At 36.3% G+C, this 17,500-nt stretch overlaps 1 protein-coding gene across 1 annotated transcript in view; it reads left to right on the forward strand.

Moving 5' to 3' along the window:
- Positions 1-17,500, forward strand: part of LOC138042297 (src substrate cortactin-like) — a 27,773-nt gene that overhangs the window by 1,172 nt on the left and 9,101 nt on the right. Inside the window, exons 2-16 of the mRNA XM_068888146.1 lie at positions 904-977; positions 1,138-1,190; positions 2,462-2,477; positions 4,667-4,727; positions 4,988-5,042; positions 7,060-7,115; positions 7,286-7,340; positions 7,572-7,627; positions 9,103-9,157; positions 9,798-9,853; positions 12,136-12,190; positions 12,860-12,915; positions 13,963-14,017; positions 15,905-15,960; positions 16,796-16,850. Coding sequence (XP_068744247.1) covers positions 904-977; positions 1,138-1,190; positions 2,462-2,477; positions 4,667-4,727; positions 4,988-5,042; positions 7,060-7,115; positions 7,286-7,340; positions 7,572-7,627; positions 9,103-9,157; positions 9,798-9,853; positions 12,136-12,190; positions 12,860-12,915; positions 13,963-14,017; positions 15,905-15,960; positions 16,796-16,850 — 814 coding nt within the window. The remainder of the gene's footprint in view (positions 1-903; positions 978-1,137; positions 1,191-2,461; positions 2,478-4,666; positions 4,728-4,987; positions 5,043-7,059; positions 7,116-7,285; positions 7,341-7,571; positions 7,628-9,102; positions 9,158-9,797; positions 9,854-12,135; positions 12,191-12,859; positions 12,916-13,962; positions 14,018-15,904; positions 15,961-16,795; positions 16,851-17,500) is intronic.

Below are 17,500 nucleotides of genomic sequence, written 5' to 3' on the forward strand. Positions count from 1 at the left end.
TTCTCACTTAATTTGCTCGTCTTTCGTACTTCCAAACTTTTGGACTTTAAGGAATTTAATAAAACAATTATTCCATTCACGCTCATTGGATATGAGCTGTCGACTGGTTATAGCTAACTCGGTGCTAAGCCCCTTGTTGGCTATTTACCATCTCATATCCAACATGCTCTCATGGAATAATTGTTAATTAGTTGTAAACTGAAACAAAGGAAAAATTTAATCAAAATTGAACTGGTTTAATTAACCCATGCATCCCTGAAGTTGTCCAGAGTTAAATCTACATACATGTACATGTATAAGACAGTCACACACTTAGGACTGAAAAGGTAAAATTTGAAGCTGCAAAAAAGAATTGAGCTACAACATATTTGACCATTCCCCTCAGGTAAAGGGAGGATACATGTACAATTATGTACATGTGACTATATCCAAGAATGAGAGTATTAAAAATGACTGTGAAAATGATGTACATTGTATCGTGCCATGGCAATTAAAATGAAAAATAATAATCTGAGTGTATTACTTGTATTCATATTTAATAATGATAATTTAGTTTATTATCTAAACACCAATAAAATACAAAGTGAGCTTTCATGCGAAAACATGATATCTTCACATGTGAAAATATCACTGTTGCTATGGTGACAAATAAAAATCGTGCCTTTCGATGCCTTTTGTGAAATGATTTAGTATTTCATTGGTGTTTATATAATAATATTACAGTACATGGCCTCTTGGAGATAGGAAATTTCTCTTCTCGTGTTGAAAAATATTTCTCAACACTCAAAGAGAAATTTCATATCTCTGCCTGCCCATGTAATATCCTCTATATTATTTTCTGATGAACAGTCTTCATACACAATCATTATGGTTTATGACACTATAATTTCCTGCAAATATTAGAATGATGTATCTGAACAAGAACAGAGATGGGGAGCAAAGACAGTGGAGGGATCAGGACACCAGGAATCTATAAGGTTAAATTTTGATTTAAAAATTCAAAGCATGTTGTTAGTTTAATTAAATTGATGTTATTTAAATGAACCAAAATGTTATTTTTATGGAGATAGTCAGCCTGTACACTAATATCACATAACGTTTTCTGATGGAGCCTTAAGTTTTTTAAATTCTTCTTAGTATAAAAGACTTGCGTCAAGGTGTAGCATCAGATCATGCCAAAATCAAGCAAGGTAGGTTAATTTACTTTGCAAAACAATATTTCTCAATTGTACTGTACTGTATTTGTGAGTTGAAAAAAAAGGGTTCCCTCCTGTTCTTTTGTTATGACCAATCAAAGTATTTGTTTATGCAAAGATTTCCAGCATATTAAGTACTGAATTTATTTTTATAATCATCTTACAGTTTCATTGGACCACAGTTCTGCCAAGTTGTTACTCTCTCTTGCAATAATGATAACCATGGTGTCCTTGATGTTTCCTCTTTTATCATTTTCCTCATACCACCCACCATCTTCCCTGCTACATGTAGCAGTCATATTTTATTTGGTATTTTGAGACACCGTAAAAAGATAATTAATCTGAGACTCCTTGTTTGTTACATTTCCTCATTCATGAGAGTGTACCAGCCAGCATTGCTGAGAAATCAAAAACTTTTTCACATTGTCATATGAGTTTCTGGCTATTGTATACTGGAAGTCAGCAGGTGTTTAATACTAGGCATTCATTTAAAAAAATGTTCTGAATTTAAGTTGTTTGAAATTATTTAGCAGTTTGTCCATGTCTATCTCCATGATAAATACATACATACCGTAATATTATTACATGAACACTAATGAAATACCAAGTGAGCTTTCGCATGAAAACATGATATCTCCACGTGACGATATGTTATTTTCACACATGAAAAGATCACTGTTGCTATGGTTACATATGAAAATCGTGCCTTTCGATGCCTTTCGTGAAATGATTAAGTATTTCATTGGTGTTTATATAATAAATCGAATATTACATGGCCACTTGGAGATGCGCTCACTCGTGAAATATTTTTCAACACTCGAAGAGAAATTTCGTATCTCCGTGCGGCCATGTAATATCCTCTATAAAAATTATAATCAGAACACTCCGTCTGGTTGTCATTGAGCCAGTGAGCCATCAGAGTTACTATCTGCATGGTGATATTCAAGCACTTGGTACATTTACACTGTAAATGTACATACATGTACATTGTATAGATGGCAGTTTGAAATGAGTGTTGAAAACTGCAAGTTGTACAGGTGTAATTAGCCATTGATTCACAAATTATTGATGTCAAACATCCAGTCAAAAGACACTGTCTCACTGTGACTGCAGTTACATGTAGGAAGGTTTTCCTTTTCCTGATTTTTTTTTAATGGATGAATTACATTAAACTGTAGAATGTAAGTTAGCATTGTTTAATATTTGATTTAATAACTTAATATTCAATAATTTGATTATTGAATTTATTTTGCATTGTATTTCAGATGAACAGGAAAGTGGGTATCCTTTCAGAGTTTCCATGATGTTAATGTAGTAAATTATGCTGTTCATGTAATCCACTTTATTGTTACAAACTTAGATACATGTGGAATGGCTGGAGGCTGAAGGGATTATTAAAAATTTCATGCCTGATTTTGCTCAAAATTTACTGATTTTTTGCAGGATTAGACTAAGTGTCCTGGAATTAAACTTAAATAATAATGTAATTATTATAATTTCTGGTACCTTTGTTTATTGAACTTGAATGTGTTCTTAAAACAAAAAAATTAAATGTAAATTAATATTCAGGGTTCAAAATAATATCACAGCTTGTACCCCAAATTATTTGTAGGTTGTTTTTTTTAGGCTCAATTATGAGTGAGCATGACCCTCAATAGTCAACAACATGATTTACTAAGGTTACCATAATACCTTCAGATCGGCAATTTTCTTCAAATTTGGATTTTTCGGTTAAAGTAATGATTGAAACGCGATCTCTAATGTAAAAAAGAAATCATTCAAAAAGATTAAATATTGGCGGAGAAATGGCGGTTTTATGTTTTGGCCGGAAGTAAAAATTACCCATCTGATTGACAGTTGTTTTCTCAAATCAATTTTTTCACTTTTCGAAGCGAACACTTTAAAGAGCTGAAACTCACACTAGGGAATTTGTCTGATTGCCCTCAAATTTTGGCAGTGCCTAGGTTAACATATAAACAACAAAAAGGTGTCTGCAAATTTTTTATTTCAATTTTTTTTTCTCTGAGGGCGATTTTTTTACGAACACTTCACATTTTTTTAATACTAAATTACGAAAACGTTCTATAAGTTTTCACTGTAACTGAGTATGGCAAAACGCAGACAGGTTTTTTTAGCGCTTTGGGTCGGGAAACGGAGGAACAAAATAAATAATAGTGAAAAGCAAAATTTGCTTTGACTTGCAGCTTTAAAAAAGGTGATTCGGACGCTGGCATTTAGAGGTTGTGAAAACTTTGACAATTCATTTAATTTCAAAATTCTTAATACAGTATGGTGTGATAGCCAGCTCTATATTAAGCTTTAATTTGATATAGGGGTTTAGGAATCTACAGTTTAAACCAGACGTGCTTCATCGCTCGTATCTAAGAACCCTGAAGGTATACGGTAACCTTAAAGGAGTTAAACACTGAATGCACTGCGAGAAACGTCAAAGAGTAGACTACATGTACTGTAGTTCACAGATCTGATATTTGGGAAATCAATCTGATTATTGGTATCACAAATTTGAAAGGTGGCGATGCACATTCTATGAAGCACTGCTACACTTGTAACAGGAATTGCCAAGAAACTGTTGACTAGCATGCGACCGAAATCTTCACTTTTTTCTTTGCGAAATCTTCGAATTATTATAAACTGATTTTCGCAAAATAAATTAATATCGATGTGCTTTGAACTGCTAAATCTTGTTTCCCTTGGTCAATTCATTTCCAAACAAAGTATTGTGAACCGCTCGGTCCTCTTTGTTAGGTGTTTGTTCAGGCGTAAAATATGCAACTTTGTCTTGACAAACCATTTCGCTTAGAACGTCACTCTTAAACATGCCTTCGGGCAATATGAATACAAAGCTGACTTTATTAATAATTACGAGTGAAAAGGCTTAACAATCAAGTTTTTGTGGAAAGTGAATTCATGCACATGCACAAACATGCATGAAAGCGGAAACACAACGGTTTGACTGGAGAAAGTTGCATTACTTCATGCTTGAACAAATGCTTACTAAAAAGTCGTTCACAAGAATTCTTCATCAACTTTTACACGCTTCTAATTTCTACTCTTTCTACTCATTTCAAAACGTCTTCAAAAAAGCTTTTAAAACAGTATTAATTTTTCTTGGGTGCTTTATTGTCTGATATGAAAATGATTACTATAGCTCGAAGTGACCTTGATTTCAGTTGGCTGATCAAGGCCCGCCATTTTCTATTTCTTTGGTAAAAAAGACGCTGGCAAGCGTGGTGAAAGTGGTGGCTACTGTCCACAGCTGGCTGCTATTTTGAATATTTCATAAAATTATAGTGGCCTAGCTGAGAAGGCTAATATCACCAGGAGTTACCGGTACAAATGAATGTAACTTTAAGTTAATAGTTCTGGAGAGAACTTTGTAAAAGTCATGCCAACTTTCAATTTACTCATATGTGACAGTTTTGTACACTCTTCCTTAATAATCATTTAAGTCCAAAAGCATCTTATGGCTACGGTGGAAAATTTGGTGTTCAAAAGGACAGAATCGACAAGGTACATGTACATGTATGTTTAATAATATGGTTCATCATGAAAACTAGACAGAGAATACAAACTGAATCTAAAAATTCAGGTTGGAAAAAGAGTTACATGTACTGAAGCATGTACAGAATTGAGAAACTACATATATCAATTATATAGCATGTAAGGGTAAAGCTTCCTCTCTTGTTTTGAGCTTATTTGTTCATGTTAGGTGGCTGTGAAAAGTGGGTCATTACTGATGCAGTTCCTCTTTTTAATGATTTTCCTGGCAGAATGTGGTTGGTTGGGACTATGAGGGAAAGGTTGACAAGCATGCATCACAGAAAGGTTTGTGTTTTGTGCATCCTGTTTTTTAGAGATTCATACTTTTATGCAGAACTGTACAATGTACAACAGGGCATCAAGATTTTAGAGTACATTTGCAATGTTAAAGATTACGGAAATCCTTAAGCCTTTGACTCCTAAACTATCCCTCATTGACATAGTAAAATCGGCTAGCAGTAGACAGAGTAAACTCTTAATATTAAGGTGCCTACTAATTGTTATTGCGCATACGTTCTGCGCATCTTGAGATACTCGGATTTCCTATCGGTGATGCTTACTAATACACATGGCTTCTGATAGGATGCGGAAAAAAATTAAAGATTATGCGGAAATTTTTGGCCATATTATGCGGAAACATGCGTTGATTATGCGGAAATTACACCGGATTATGCGGAAACTTAAACAAGTTATAAAACTAATAATTAGGCCCGTCCAATGTATTTACATGCTTACGGTAAATCCGTAATCGAAATTGCAACCAATACAATCGCATTTGTGACTGAATTTTTGCCCTTTGTGATTAAATTACATGGAGGAGTCATCAATTTGCAACCAGCTTTCACCGTTGAAATAAAAGGGTTAGCAGTTGGGATTTTCCCGCAACTTTTGGTAAAATAAATAAAGCGATAAAAAATTATTTTGTTTCTCATCATGAATTTTGTTTCAATTAATTTTGGAGATAATGGAGCAAAATTGTAATACCTTTGGAGCGCGATCCATTCCCTCGATCAAGAATACGTGAAGTGATGAATTCAAAACGGTATGTCTGGCGTTTTGAAGCAACAAGGATAATAAAGATATGATTAAAATAGCATTTTAGCAGGTGTTTGACATTTTTAATGTGAATCTCCGTAAAAACGAAGGATTTCTAACTTGTATTCCATGTAATCCTATTCCGGAATACGGTCAATCGAACGTTCCCTTAGTTTCTTATCAGTTACGTCATTGCTGAAGTGTAACTGTTTCTCGTCCAATGGAAAGCATTGTAGCAACAAAAACTAGTGTCCAGGCTCATTGGCGAAAAAATGCGCGGAAACTGCTTACGATCTTTCTTACGAACTTTCATCTTGTGAACGAAATGGTGTGTTTTCTTCAATGTTCAGGAAAATAAGTGTTTCAAAACAGTCAATTTCTTCGGCTTTTATGTTTTTGAGGATGTTAAGGAGCTGCTTTATCACTAATATCAGATATTTCTTCTGTTTTTTGCGGAAAATATCGGAATTATGCAGAAGATGCGGATTTCAGTGAATTATGCGGATCCGCATTGCCGCATCCTGTCAGATGCCATGAATACATGCAGGGATATTTTTGCGCGGTGTAAAACTATCCGGAGAAAGTAGATCTTAGTAAGTACTCTTGGTATCCAAAAAGAAAATTGGGGGTAACCATGCTATTTTGAGAGATAATTAAGCTTCAATTTGAGAAAGAATGCCATACATTGCTTTGTATTTTAAAGCTTTTTACAAATATAATATTATTCATGAATTATCTTTGAAAAATGCGTGGTTACCCCAATTTTCTTTTTGGATTTTAATAACACTTGTTAAGATCTACATTTCCTGCATAATCACACACCAAGGCAAAAAATTAATATTGTTAATTAGTAGGCACCATCCTTAATGTCTCAGTCCTAGGGGTCAATGAGCTAAAATAATAATAACTATGAGGGAGTGGAGGTAGAGGTGGTTTTAAATTAATAACCCACTCACTCCTCAACCACCCTCATTGACGAGCTATTGTCTTGCGTTAGACAGAGTAAAACCTATTAAGTTTGAGCGAGTCTCAGAGGTCAGTGGGTTATATAATTTAATTCAAAAACGGATTTTACTGTTACAGTAACTGTTATTTGCACACATGTAAAATGTACAGGGTTCTCAATTTGGGGGAATTTCAGATTTAATAAAATAATCCTCATAATTATTATGTATATGTACATAAATTATATTGCATTTCAAAGCAATCATTAATTTGTGCATATTAAATAATGCAAATTGTCATTAACTTTACCATTCCTTTGAAGACTATTCAACTGGGTTTGGTGGGAAATATGGAGTACAGACGGACAGAGTTGATAAGGTAATGTCAAGTTACAAATTATGTAATTTGGGAATAGACTAAGTACAAACATTTAGAATACAGGACTGTAATTCTTCATTGTTAGCATCTTACTATAAATTAAACCATTTGCTGAACAAATCCGATTTGCGTTTTAATAGGGTTAAATTGAATGTTAAATTGCTTTGCAGGTAGCTGTTGGGTTTCAATATGAAGGCAAAACAGATAAGCATGAATCACAAAAAGGTGAGGCCTGCGTGTGTTTGCTGTCGCAGTAACCATTAATTATTACAGTAACGGTTAGTAACAGTAATGCAGTAACAGTAACAGTAACGCAGTAACCATTAAAGATTTTATTACAAGACATTGCATGCACATGTACATGGATTGGTCTGATGAAGGTGGTTTCCGTGTCCAAGACTTTAATTCCTGTAAGTAATTAATATTATTTTTACACGTTAACCTCTACTCTAACAGACTATGCTAAAGGTTTTGGTGGGAAATATGGAGTACAAAAAGACAGAGTGGATAAGGTAAAATTTACCTATAATCTGTAGACTATGGGTGTGGTTTTGTGAGCTACTTGTTTCGGTTTCTGGACAGTGGGTGAAAAGGCAACTAAAAAATCCCAGGCAGGATGGAGACATAAAATCTCTGCAACACCCGTCAGATGGGCTACCTATTGAGCAACAAGAACTCCTGGTGTTACAGTAGATGCACTCGTACTACTCCTTAAGAATTAAAGGAGAATAATTAATAGCATTTTCAAGACCTCGGTCACAGTTTTTCACTATATGACCTCCCAGCTGGCAAATAACATTATATGTCCGTTTCTATTACTTACAAGCCTCCTTTTATACATGTACTTTTACTCTAAGCATCTGGAAAGTTCTGTTGCTATTAATTTTATAATGTATTACAAGGTCTACTATTTGTGGAAACTGCTGAGTCATATTGAAAGAAATTTCAGGAATATTACAGATTGTAAGATAATTCAGGCCTTCTGATATTACGCGATGGTGCGATTTCGCACAATCGACCTCAAATCGCATCCGATCGCACAATTCACGAAAAATCGCGTAATTCACAAAAGAATGCACAAAATTCATAAATTTAACTAAAACATAAATCAACAAGTTTCTTAGGAGTTCCTGCATAAATTCGCCATTTTAAAGATGATTTACCTTGGAAAGCGGCTAAAAAACTGTTTTTTTGTATCCTGAAACCTTGAAAAACAAGCTTAAAATTGCTCAGGAAAAAATTGCATAAGTTACAATATTTAGCGCATAATTGGCCTTTCTAATCGCATAATCTGCCCTGCAAGTTTTGCACAATATGCATTTTTTCATAGCATCCTATCAGTAGGCCTGGATAATTATAGAAAAGTCTGGAATTACATGACAAATAAACTAAAAGTAACGCTGATCCTCATAACAACATGTACATGTACACTGGTCTATGGGCTTCCTTATTCTTATGGTTGTGTTACACAATATTATCCATTCATGGTTGCATTTTTAATTTGAGACATTGACATTGTAGAGCCCAGAAGCTCAATGGGTACAGCATCAAACCGGTGTTACTTTTAGACTACAGCTGTTGGGTCTGGGTCCTACCTGACAATCTAAGTTTTCAGTTTCCTTTTTCGCTTGTTGCCAAGCAACTACTGTAACAGTAGCTTTAATATCATTATACGCCGGTAACCACATGACTTGGACGGTGTATTAATTATTACCAGTATTTTTGATGGTAGAAAGGTTTTTTTACAATTAGGAATAGTGGTCGATGAGGATGGTTTGTGTGATTCTTTTAAAGGCTTCAGAAGCAGCATCAAGCTTTACTACAATATTTCATGTTTATTTCAATGTTTCAATGTCTACGTAGTAGGTAAGAGTGCAATACAATTATGCACAATATACATGTAACCCAGTGAATGTTTATTATAATATCATGCTGAGTACATGTAGCTCTTTTTTCCAATACTTACTTTATTGCTGTACACTTACAGGCTGCAGTTGGCTGGGAATACGAGGGAAAAACATCAGCACATGCTTCACAAAAAGGTTAAACTTTTTAAAACAATTTTTCTTGCAGTTGATATCCGTGTAGGTGCAAAAAATATTAAGAGCTTCAAAAAGTCCATTGTTATATTATTCGTTGTACAATCTTTTTTTCCTTGCATTGCATTAATTTCCTGCACATGCATAAGATTTCATTTTTCATAATTTTTCCTAACATTAAGTTTCTTTAATCAATTGATTTATTGGGTGACAACTAGACTGGTAGCAGTGACTGACCCTTCAACATTGAGTCAGCCAAGACACCCACTTTTAATAGTCACGCAAGCAAGCTGAAGAGCGGAATGGGGATTCTTCCCTTGATCTTTCAGCTCACTTGTGTGACTAAAGCGAGCAGCTTGTCTGACTTAAGAGGGACTGCTAGCAGATGACTGGTACGCTATTAACAGTGTTTTTTTCTGTAAGAAAGACTACACAAGTATGTGTAGAATTGAAACTTGCAACCTTTTCATTTGGAGGAAAGTGTGATTGTGACCATAGGCCACGAAGTCCTGATTGCATTACAAAATTGAAATCTGAAAAAAAGGAAAGAGTTTTCTGTTTGTTGGGACAAATTGTCAGCCCCCTCGCAGCATGTCTTTTTAATTTTCATCAGTCAATTTTTAATTTCCTTCTTTGTTTGCAGATTATTCTAAAGGTTTTGGTGGCAAATATGGAGTTCAAAAGGACAGAGTGGATAAGGTACACATCAAGGTCCTTTTTGTGTAATCATACATTGAAATGTGGAGGCGCGGTGGCCTCATGGTCAGTGTGCTCAACTCCGGATCGAGTAGTCCAGGTTCGGATCTTGGCCAAGGACATTGTGTTGTGTTCTTGGGCAAGAAACTTTACTCTCACAGTGCTTCTCTCCACCCAGGCATATAAATGGGTACCGGCAAAAATGCTGGGGGTAACCCTGTGATGGACTAGCATCCCATCCAGGGGGGACTAGAAATACTCCTAGTCCCTTCATGCTACAGAAACCGGAGATACTGTAAGTGCCGGCCTGGTGGGCCTTCTGGGCTCATAGCGGACTTAACATGTACCTAAATACTGATTGAAATAATGCCATTCTTTGCAGCAGTATTAAGCTGCCAAGTTTCCAGCCATCAATTGAAAGCAAATTTTTTGTAATGCTGCAGGAAGAATATCGCCTTTTCAGCATAGAGATATACATATTTTAACGTTTTGTGAAAACGAAAAAGCTTAGCGACCATTCTCTGGGTGACTGAAGCAAAGCAAGTTCTCAGGGTTTCGGGGCAGTGAAAATTCAAGGAACTGAAGGGGGATGAGAGTTTGAATCATTTTTCTTCACAAAAAAGGCACAAATCAGCAACTATTGTAGCAGGTCATGAAGTTTTCAAGTGCTACATTTTAATATTCAGGTCTCTGAAATTGTGATAAATAATTATTTTTGGAGCAAAAACCCATAATTATAGTGACACGGAACTGGCCCAGCGAGGTTAAATTGTTGCTAAGATTTGAACTTTTGAAATTTTAGAACAACTCACCTCTAGGCATTGATGACAGCTTTCCTAAACACATATCTTTCCTAAGCCCCATAATTACTTTATTTTTGGTATTAAGTTGAAACAAGTCATTAATTTTGCTTTCATGTGGTATCTTCGGTGTGCAGTGAAAAGGGTAAATATTTTTGCAGTTCAAATTTACTCACTTTGATGAAATTCCTCTAAACTCTGCACTTTCGCCACCCAAAAGCCAGCCAAAACCGTCATTGGTAGCTGAAATGTTTGTGAAACTTTCAAAATTCTCTTGGTTACGAAAATTGAAAAATCTGAGGAAAATTGCTGACAAAAGTCTTTTTTACTGGCTGGAAACTGGGCAACATACTGTACATGTATCAAAGTGTATTGATTCTATTTTTGGTGGTCTCATCAAATCACTTTTCATTTTGCCAGTTTTGTATTAAATTTTCACTGTTGGTTTGGAACTTACTGTAGGAAACCATGGAATGAAGGCTATTAAATGCATGGGGTGTCAGAATAATATTTAAGTTGTATATTTTTTTAATTGCTTGCATTTGTCACATCTTTGTTCCATGCAAGATATGAGAATGTGAAACTTGGGAGAATTAATTTGGTCATTTGCATTATGCAGTACGCCTGGCCCCAGTTGTTCGAAGGATGGATAGCGCTATCTACTGGATAAATCACTATCCATTGGATAGCTCAATTGTTTTCGCTATGACTTATCCACTGGATAGTAATAAATTTATCCACTGGATAGTAATAAATTTATCCACTGGATAGTAATAAATTTATCCACTGGATAGTAATAAATTTATCCGGTGGATAGCACTATCCATCGTTTGAACAGCTGGGGCCATTAGACTAGCTTCATTACACCTGTCCAACTACTAAGACCAGAGTGCTTTATTTTAATTGTTAATTAACCCTTTCAATTTCCCACAATCTGAATGTTCGTCCCCCAAACTACATGTAATACCATTGGTTTCTTTGTTGGGTAATCCATGAGAAGGTGGTGTTTCTTCCTCTAACCTGAATATTCTTTATTCTCAATACCTGTCTGACTGACCTTTCATTGAAACTGAGAGGGGAATTTACATGCTGATCTATCCTGGGAGTCAAAGGGTTGTTATGTTTTTTTTGTCAGGATTCTTTAACAGTTCTCTCAGGAACAGAGACACTCTAGTTTTAGGTCAAATTCCCCTAACAATATAGAAGCCACTCAGTGTCCTAGTTATGGTGTTAAATTATCCCTTCTTGAGAGGGATCATGTACAAATAATGATATAACCGCAGTGGTTGTTTTCCTCTGTTTGTTTTCATCTTGTGCCCAGAAAGTTTAGGACTGTGACTTGCACAAAGTTGCATTATAAGTTTTTACCTGTACGCAAACGGTTGCTGGATCCCATTTCAGTGGAATACAGAGTTTGTTTAACTTAATAAAACTACAATTTGATACAGTTATGCCGTTACATTAATTGTCTCCATTTTATTTTAGGTTGCTGTTGGGTTTGACTATGAAGGGAAAACAGAAGCTCATGCATCGCAGCTTGGTGGGTTTTAATTAAATTGGAGCATGTGCGTCAGTCAAACCGCATTTACCAAAATTCAAAAATACAAAAAATTTGCTAACTGCCCACCTGCTAGCACACACTGGGGGGCCTTAAAATAGCTGAGGAGAAAATCCTACCTTTGTTATTGATAATTTAATTTGATTTTCAGCAGAAAATGGTATGACTTCTTTTTTCAGATAAAGACTTGAAACCATAGATCCTGTGTCCCAACCCCTTCTCAGAAAGATACCATGCAGTATTTACAAAGTTAACACGCTCTTAGTTCTTAATGTATTTAGTTTATAACAACAAATCACAGGGTACCCAGAGTTTTTTTGTAGAAATGTACATTGATATCACTTGACACTCCTGTGTGAAACTACATGTTTACTTGCAACAACAACAACGTTTATTACAGTACATACAATACTAGTTACAGTGAAAAGTTTGTCCACTGAAATTTAGCAAACCTAATCGAGTTGGGTCGAGCAAAGATACAGTGTAAAATAGATAATTGATATATTTATAATGACAAAGATTACGAAAGGAAATAATTAATATTTAAGTAGGAGAGTGAATGGTTGACAAAAAAATACCTTGTCTTTCCAAGAGACTACATGTAGTTTATTGTCTTCAGTAAGGGTTCTTTTTCTTTCACCATTCCAATAGACCACTCCAAAGGATTTGGGGGAAAGTTCGGAGTACAAAAAGACAAAATGGACAAGGTTAGTACTTTATTTCCTTTTTTGGATTTATACCATTTATTTGTACTATTTCAGTTGTTTCTTATCAGTTAATATATAAATAATACAGAATGTAAACACGAGGCTAAATATTACTTCTCCATTGTTTCTGAGAGGTTGTAGGATTTTCAACACTAACGCGACTTTTGTAGCATTACATTACTATGCGTAGATCTGTTTTCTTTTCTTTTCTTTTCTTTTATCGCCGTAAGCCATATGCTGGTTTCCGTTTGTACTCCGAAGTTAAGCCCTGTTTGGCGGGGCTTTTATCTTGATGGGTGACCGTCTGTATCTTGGGCCTTATGGTCTTCGTATCATTGCATTGTTTCAGTCAATTCAGTCTGTTTCAAGGGTTTTCTTCGGGTGCTCAGGTTTTCCTCCCTCATTAAAATGGGCTATTACTGTAGCTGATTACATTTGGCTTGTTTGTTAGATGCAATCACGTACCTTGCAGGGGACCTCGTTCAGGAGGCAGGGTATCTCGTTTATTTGGCAGTGTGGCCCTGTAGGTTAGGGCGCTTGCCTTGAGATCCGGAGATCCCAGGTTCAAGACCCGCTCTGACCACTCGTTGAATTTGATCCTGGTAGTCACTGCTTCAACCTCCAGCTGCACTTGTAAATAGCCAACTGGTTTGCCTCCGACCAGTTGGGATTCTTAACAGTTGTTGTTGTTGTGTTCTGTTGTTTCGTTGATTGTTTCCTTGGCCCTGAAAAACCCCTATGGGGAGCGGTCAATTCAGTATGTATTGCACTGTATTCTATTGTATTGTGTCGTGTTGTTCTATACAATGAGAAGCAAAATAAATCGAGACGCGTTCACTTTCCTGCGCTTTTTTACAATTTACATGTAATGGCTTCCAAAATCACTGCGCGGTGATTGTTTCACCGGGCAGTTATTCTTTTTGCTCTTGGTCTAACCTAGCCCTAAACTTAATTGGTGTGTACTGTTTTGGTATTGTGGTACATGTAGAACAAATTGTAACCATTTATGCGTCAAAGTCAACTGGTTCTCTTTCCTTCCTTTCGCAGGCTGCCGTTGGATATGAGTACCAAGGAAAAACTGAGGCACATGCTTCGCAAAAAGGTGATTCCTTCCATTTCAGTGTTTTTGTTCCGTCTTTTTTATGATAAGCGCGCGTAACGTAGTGAAGAAGTGGAGAGCGGGCCACGAATTTTCAAAGTCCAGTTCTTCGATTATTAGGTTGAAAAAGTGCAAAGCTCACTGTCACAACATTTGAACTGTTTTTGGTCACAAATGCATATGTATGCGTAAATTAGTAGTGCACTGAAACACAGGGACACAAGAGTACGTGCAAATTCTAGGTTACAAGGGCGCAGGCGAATGCCAAGAGATTGGCGCACAATGATACATTCAATTGAAATAAGACACATGCACACAAGAGTACGAAGAAAGACCCAGACACGGGCGCACACGGGTACATACTCTGTTTAAACACTGAGAAATCCCATATTTGAAACAAAGAACGTGCTTTTGTTAAAATGAAATTTCAATCAAATAAGTTTCAGCTGCTTGACCCCGGGGAGTTATCATGAGAACACTTTCATAAATTGCGACCTCCTTGACATTGTTTTGTATTTACGTTAATTAGACCTACTTCCCTCATTTTAAAAAAAAATATTCTTTTGAAATTTGCTCGTCGTAGCTAGGCTAGAAAGGCTTATTACCATTAGAAGGAGAATATTTTATTTCGCCGGCCGCCATTATGAAAGAGGTCTATCCCATCGCCTGTACATTTCCATGGAAAGTGAGGGAATCAGGGTTTTCGACAGTTTCGTAAAGTAGCGGATATATTTCTGAAAACACCGGACGTGACATTTTTGGCGCCGCAAGGCGCCTTGCGAGCGGAGAAGGCGCGAGCTACTTAGGGGCGTGGGGGCCGCATAAACGCCCAGGAAATTTTAAAATAGAACACTCCGAAACGCTGTTTCTAGTGTTTCTGGAACCCAAGAATCAGTTTCCCGGGAAAGGCTGGAATTCGCTCAAATTCTCTTTTAAAAATAAGTAAAATTATTCTAATAATAAAAAATAAAACAAATCCCTCAAATGTTTAAGCATCAAAGTACCGGACATGGAATGGGAAACCACCGGAACAAATGTCCGGCCTCCGACATCAAACGAAAACCCTGGGGAATAATAACGTTTTGAGAAGTATTATGGATGCAGGTTGAGAATTCTTATGAAAGAAACGTAACATGATTAAACTCCAACCGGCAGGAGGCAACCGATTGGTTGTTTACTACTTGCTAGAACTGGATCCGGTATCTCCGGAGACAAATGTTGCCAAAGCTCAGAGCGGGATTGGAACTCAAAACAACTTCATGCAAATCAGTTGGCCCAGGTCGCCTTCCCAAAATCACTCTTAAACGACAGACTTCTTTAAAAATTGACAGGCTAGTGCGATTTATTCAGTGTCATTTGAATTAAATCTCTCTTTAATACTCGACAGACTTCTATGAATAGTTCTATGCATTCAGTGTCTTTTGAATCAAATTTCTCGTAAACGACAGACTTCTATGAAGAGTTGTATGCATTCAGTAACATTTCGAATTAAGTTTCTCTTAAATGACACACTTCAAAAAAGAGTTTTAATATTATACATTCAGTAACATTAAAAGAAATTTTGAATCAATAACACTCATATTTTAGAGACACACCTATGCGCCTCACTTGTGCCCACTAAGTAGGGAACACAGTAAATGGTTTCGTTGTTGTGGCCTCCCTGTCCTTACTTGCTTTCTTCTTCTGTTCATACAATATGGACGAAGTTCAATAAAATAAAATAAAATAAGTATGTACCGCCGGTACGGTGGGCTATTTTTGAATTAAGTACATTTTTTTAAATATTAGTTCCTACTGCAGTTCCTGTAGCTGCTCTTCTCAAACACAGCAAATTTGTCTTGGGTAGCTTTCCTTTTGATTAATTCTGATAAAAGTAATTTTCTCTAATAGATCATTCCAAAGGATTTGGTGGAAAATTTGGAGTTCAAAAGGAACGGGTTGATCAAGTATGTATTATTTTGGCCTTCATAGACGATTTAAAGTTATTTATTTGATTCAACTCAATTTTAAGGGACAAAAATTTATTTTTTATTTTACAATAGATTTTCGAACTTTCGTCCTTACTTTCAACGTTCGTGTTCTTTTAAAGACTATCAATTTAGGCGAAACTATTTTCGGAACTTCGCAGGATTTTTACTATAACATTTCATGTGTTCTTTAATGGAACTGTCATTTCAATAACATCGCATATTTATCATATATTAGTATAAACACACAGGTGATTATAGAAAATCGCGCGGTCTCATTGGCTGGCTATCTCGGATTATCAGCCGATAATCACCTCGACGGACAAAATGACTGCCAGTAGTCGTTTTGCACTGTAAGTGAAGATGATTTCGCGTTGAAATGTTTTTTTTCTCCTTTTTGAAATAATCACCTGTGTATCTGTACTCAGTGATTATCGGTGACAATTCATCGAGACGAATTCGAGGTGAATATTCACGGATAATCACTTCGCCTTCGGCGACTAATTGTTAATTAGTATGCAAATCTTGCATTAACGAATATTTTTTAAAAATCTATTCCTTTAATATTGCATTTGAACTAGAAAATGGCGTCATGATGACACCGAATCGTTGTTCATTTCTACTGCTTATTCTATGCAACACCGAACCGTTGCTTTTAGTGTATCGGTCATACAGAAGCACTGGCATTTCATTTCCTCCGCATATTCATCGTAACCGCCTAACAGTATAAAGCTCATGTTTTCAATGATTCTAAAAATGAATTCAGGAGTATTCCTCTACATATTAGTTGTTGCTGGTTTGCTCTTTTTTCCAGTCGGCTTTGGGCTACGAGTACCAGAGCAAAACAGAGGCGCACGCATCTCAGAAGGGTAAGATATGCTTGCTTTTCCGTACCCATACTATTATCGCTGGCAACATTTCTCCATTTCTAACAAATGAATGTATGGTAAAGGCGCGGTTGGTAAGTGAATAAAGAGGTGTAATTTTTTTGATCGTTATTATTCGGGGACATTAAAAAAAGTGCAAGTGCCCCTTTGCAGGAAAAGAATTGGCCAACGTCACCTTCGGATTTCTTGTTCGATTTTAGCACCGCTGAGGTATTGGAGACTCGAGGGAATTACAATTAGGGGCAACATTAGTTTGCATACTCCTCGAAAAGAGTAGATTTCCACCCATGCGCGAATTCCTCAATCTCAGCTCTTACTGTTTCGCCCCCCGCCCCTTTTCAATGTTACAACCATGTGACAGTGGTGTCCATGAAGCGTTTTTCAACACTGACTCAAACAGTGGAGGGAGTGCGTCCCTTTTCATGTACATGTACAGATGTCCTTTCTTTTTCAATCATAATCTTCCTCAAGTTAAATGTCTCAACATTTTTCAGGTCTTTAAATTAGTTTCAGTTCTGTCAGTATAGAAAGAGAATTGTCACCCTAACTGACCCATTGTTTAAGGAGGTAGCTCATAAGATTCCCTTGTGGCTGAAATATGTTCAGAATTTGCTACAGCTCAGTGGTAGAGT

Source organism: Montipora capricornis, chromosome 3, assembly GCF_036669925.1.
Source record: "Montipora capricornis isolate CH-2021 chromosome 3, ASM3666992v2, whole genome shotgun sequence".
Lineage (NCBI taxonomy): Eukaryota > Metazoa > Cnidaria > Anthozoa > Scleractinia > Acroporidae > Montipora > Montipora capricornis.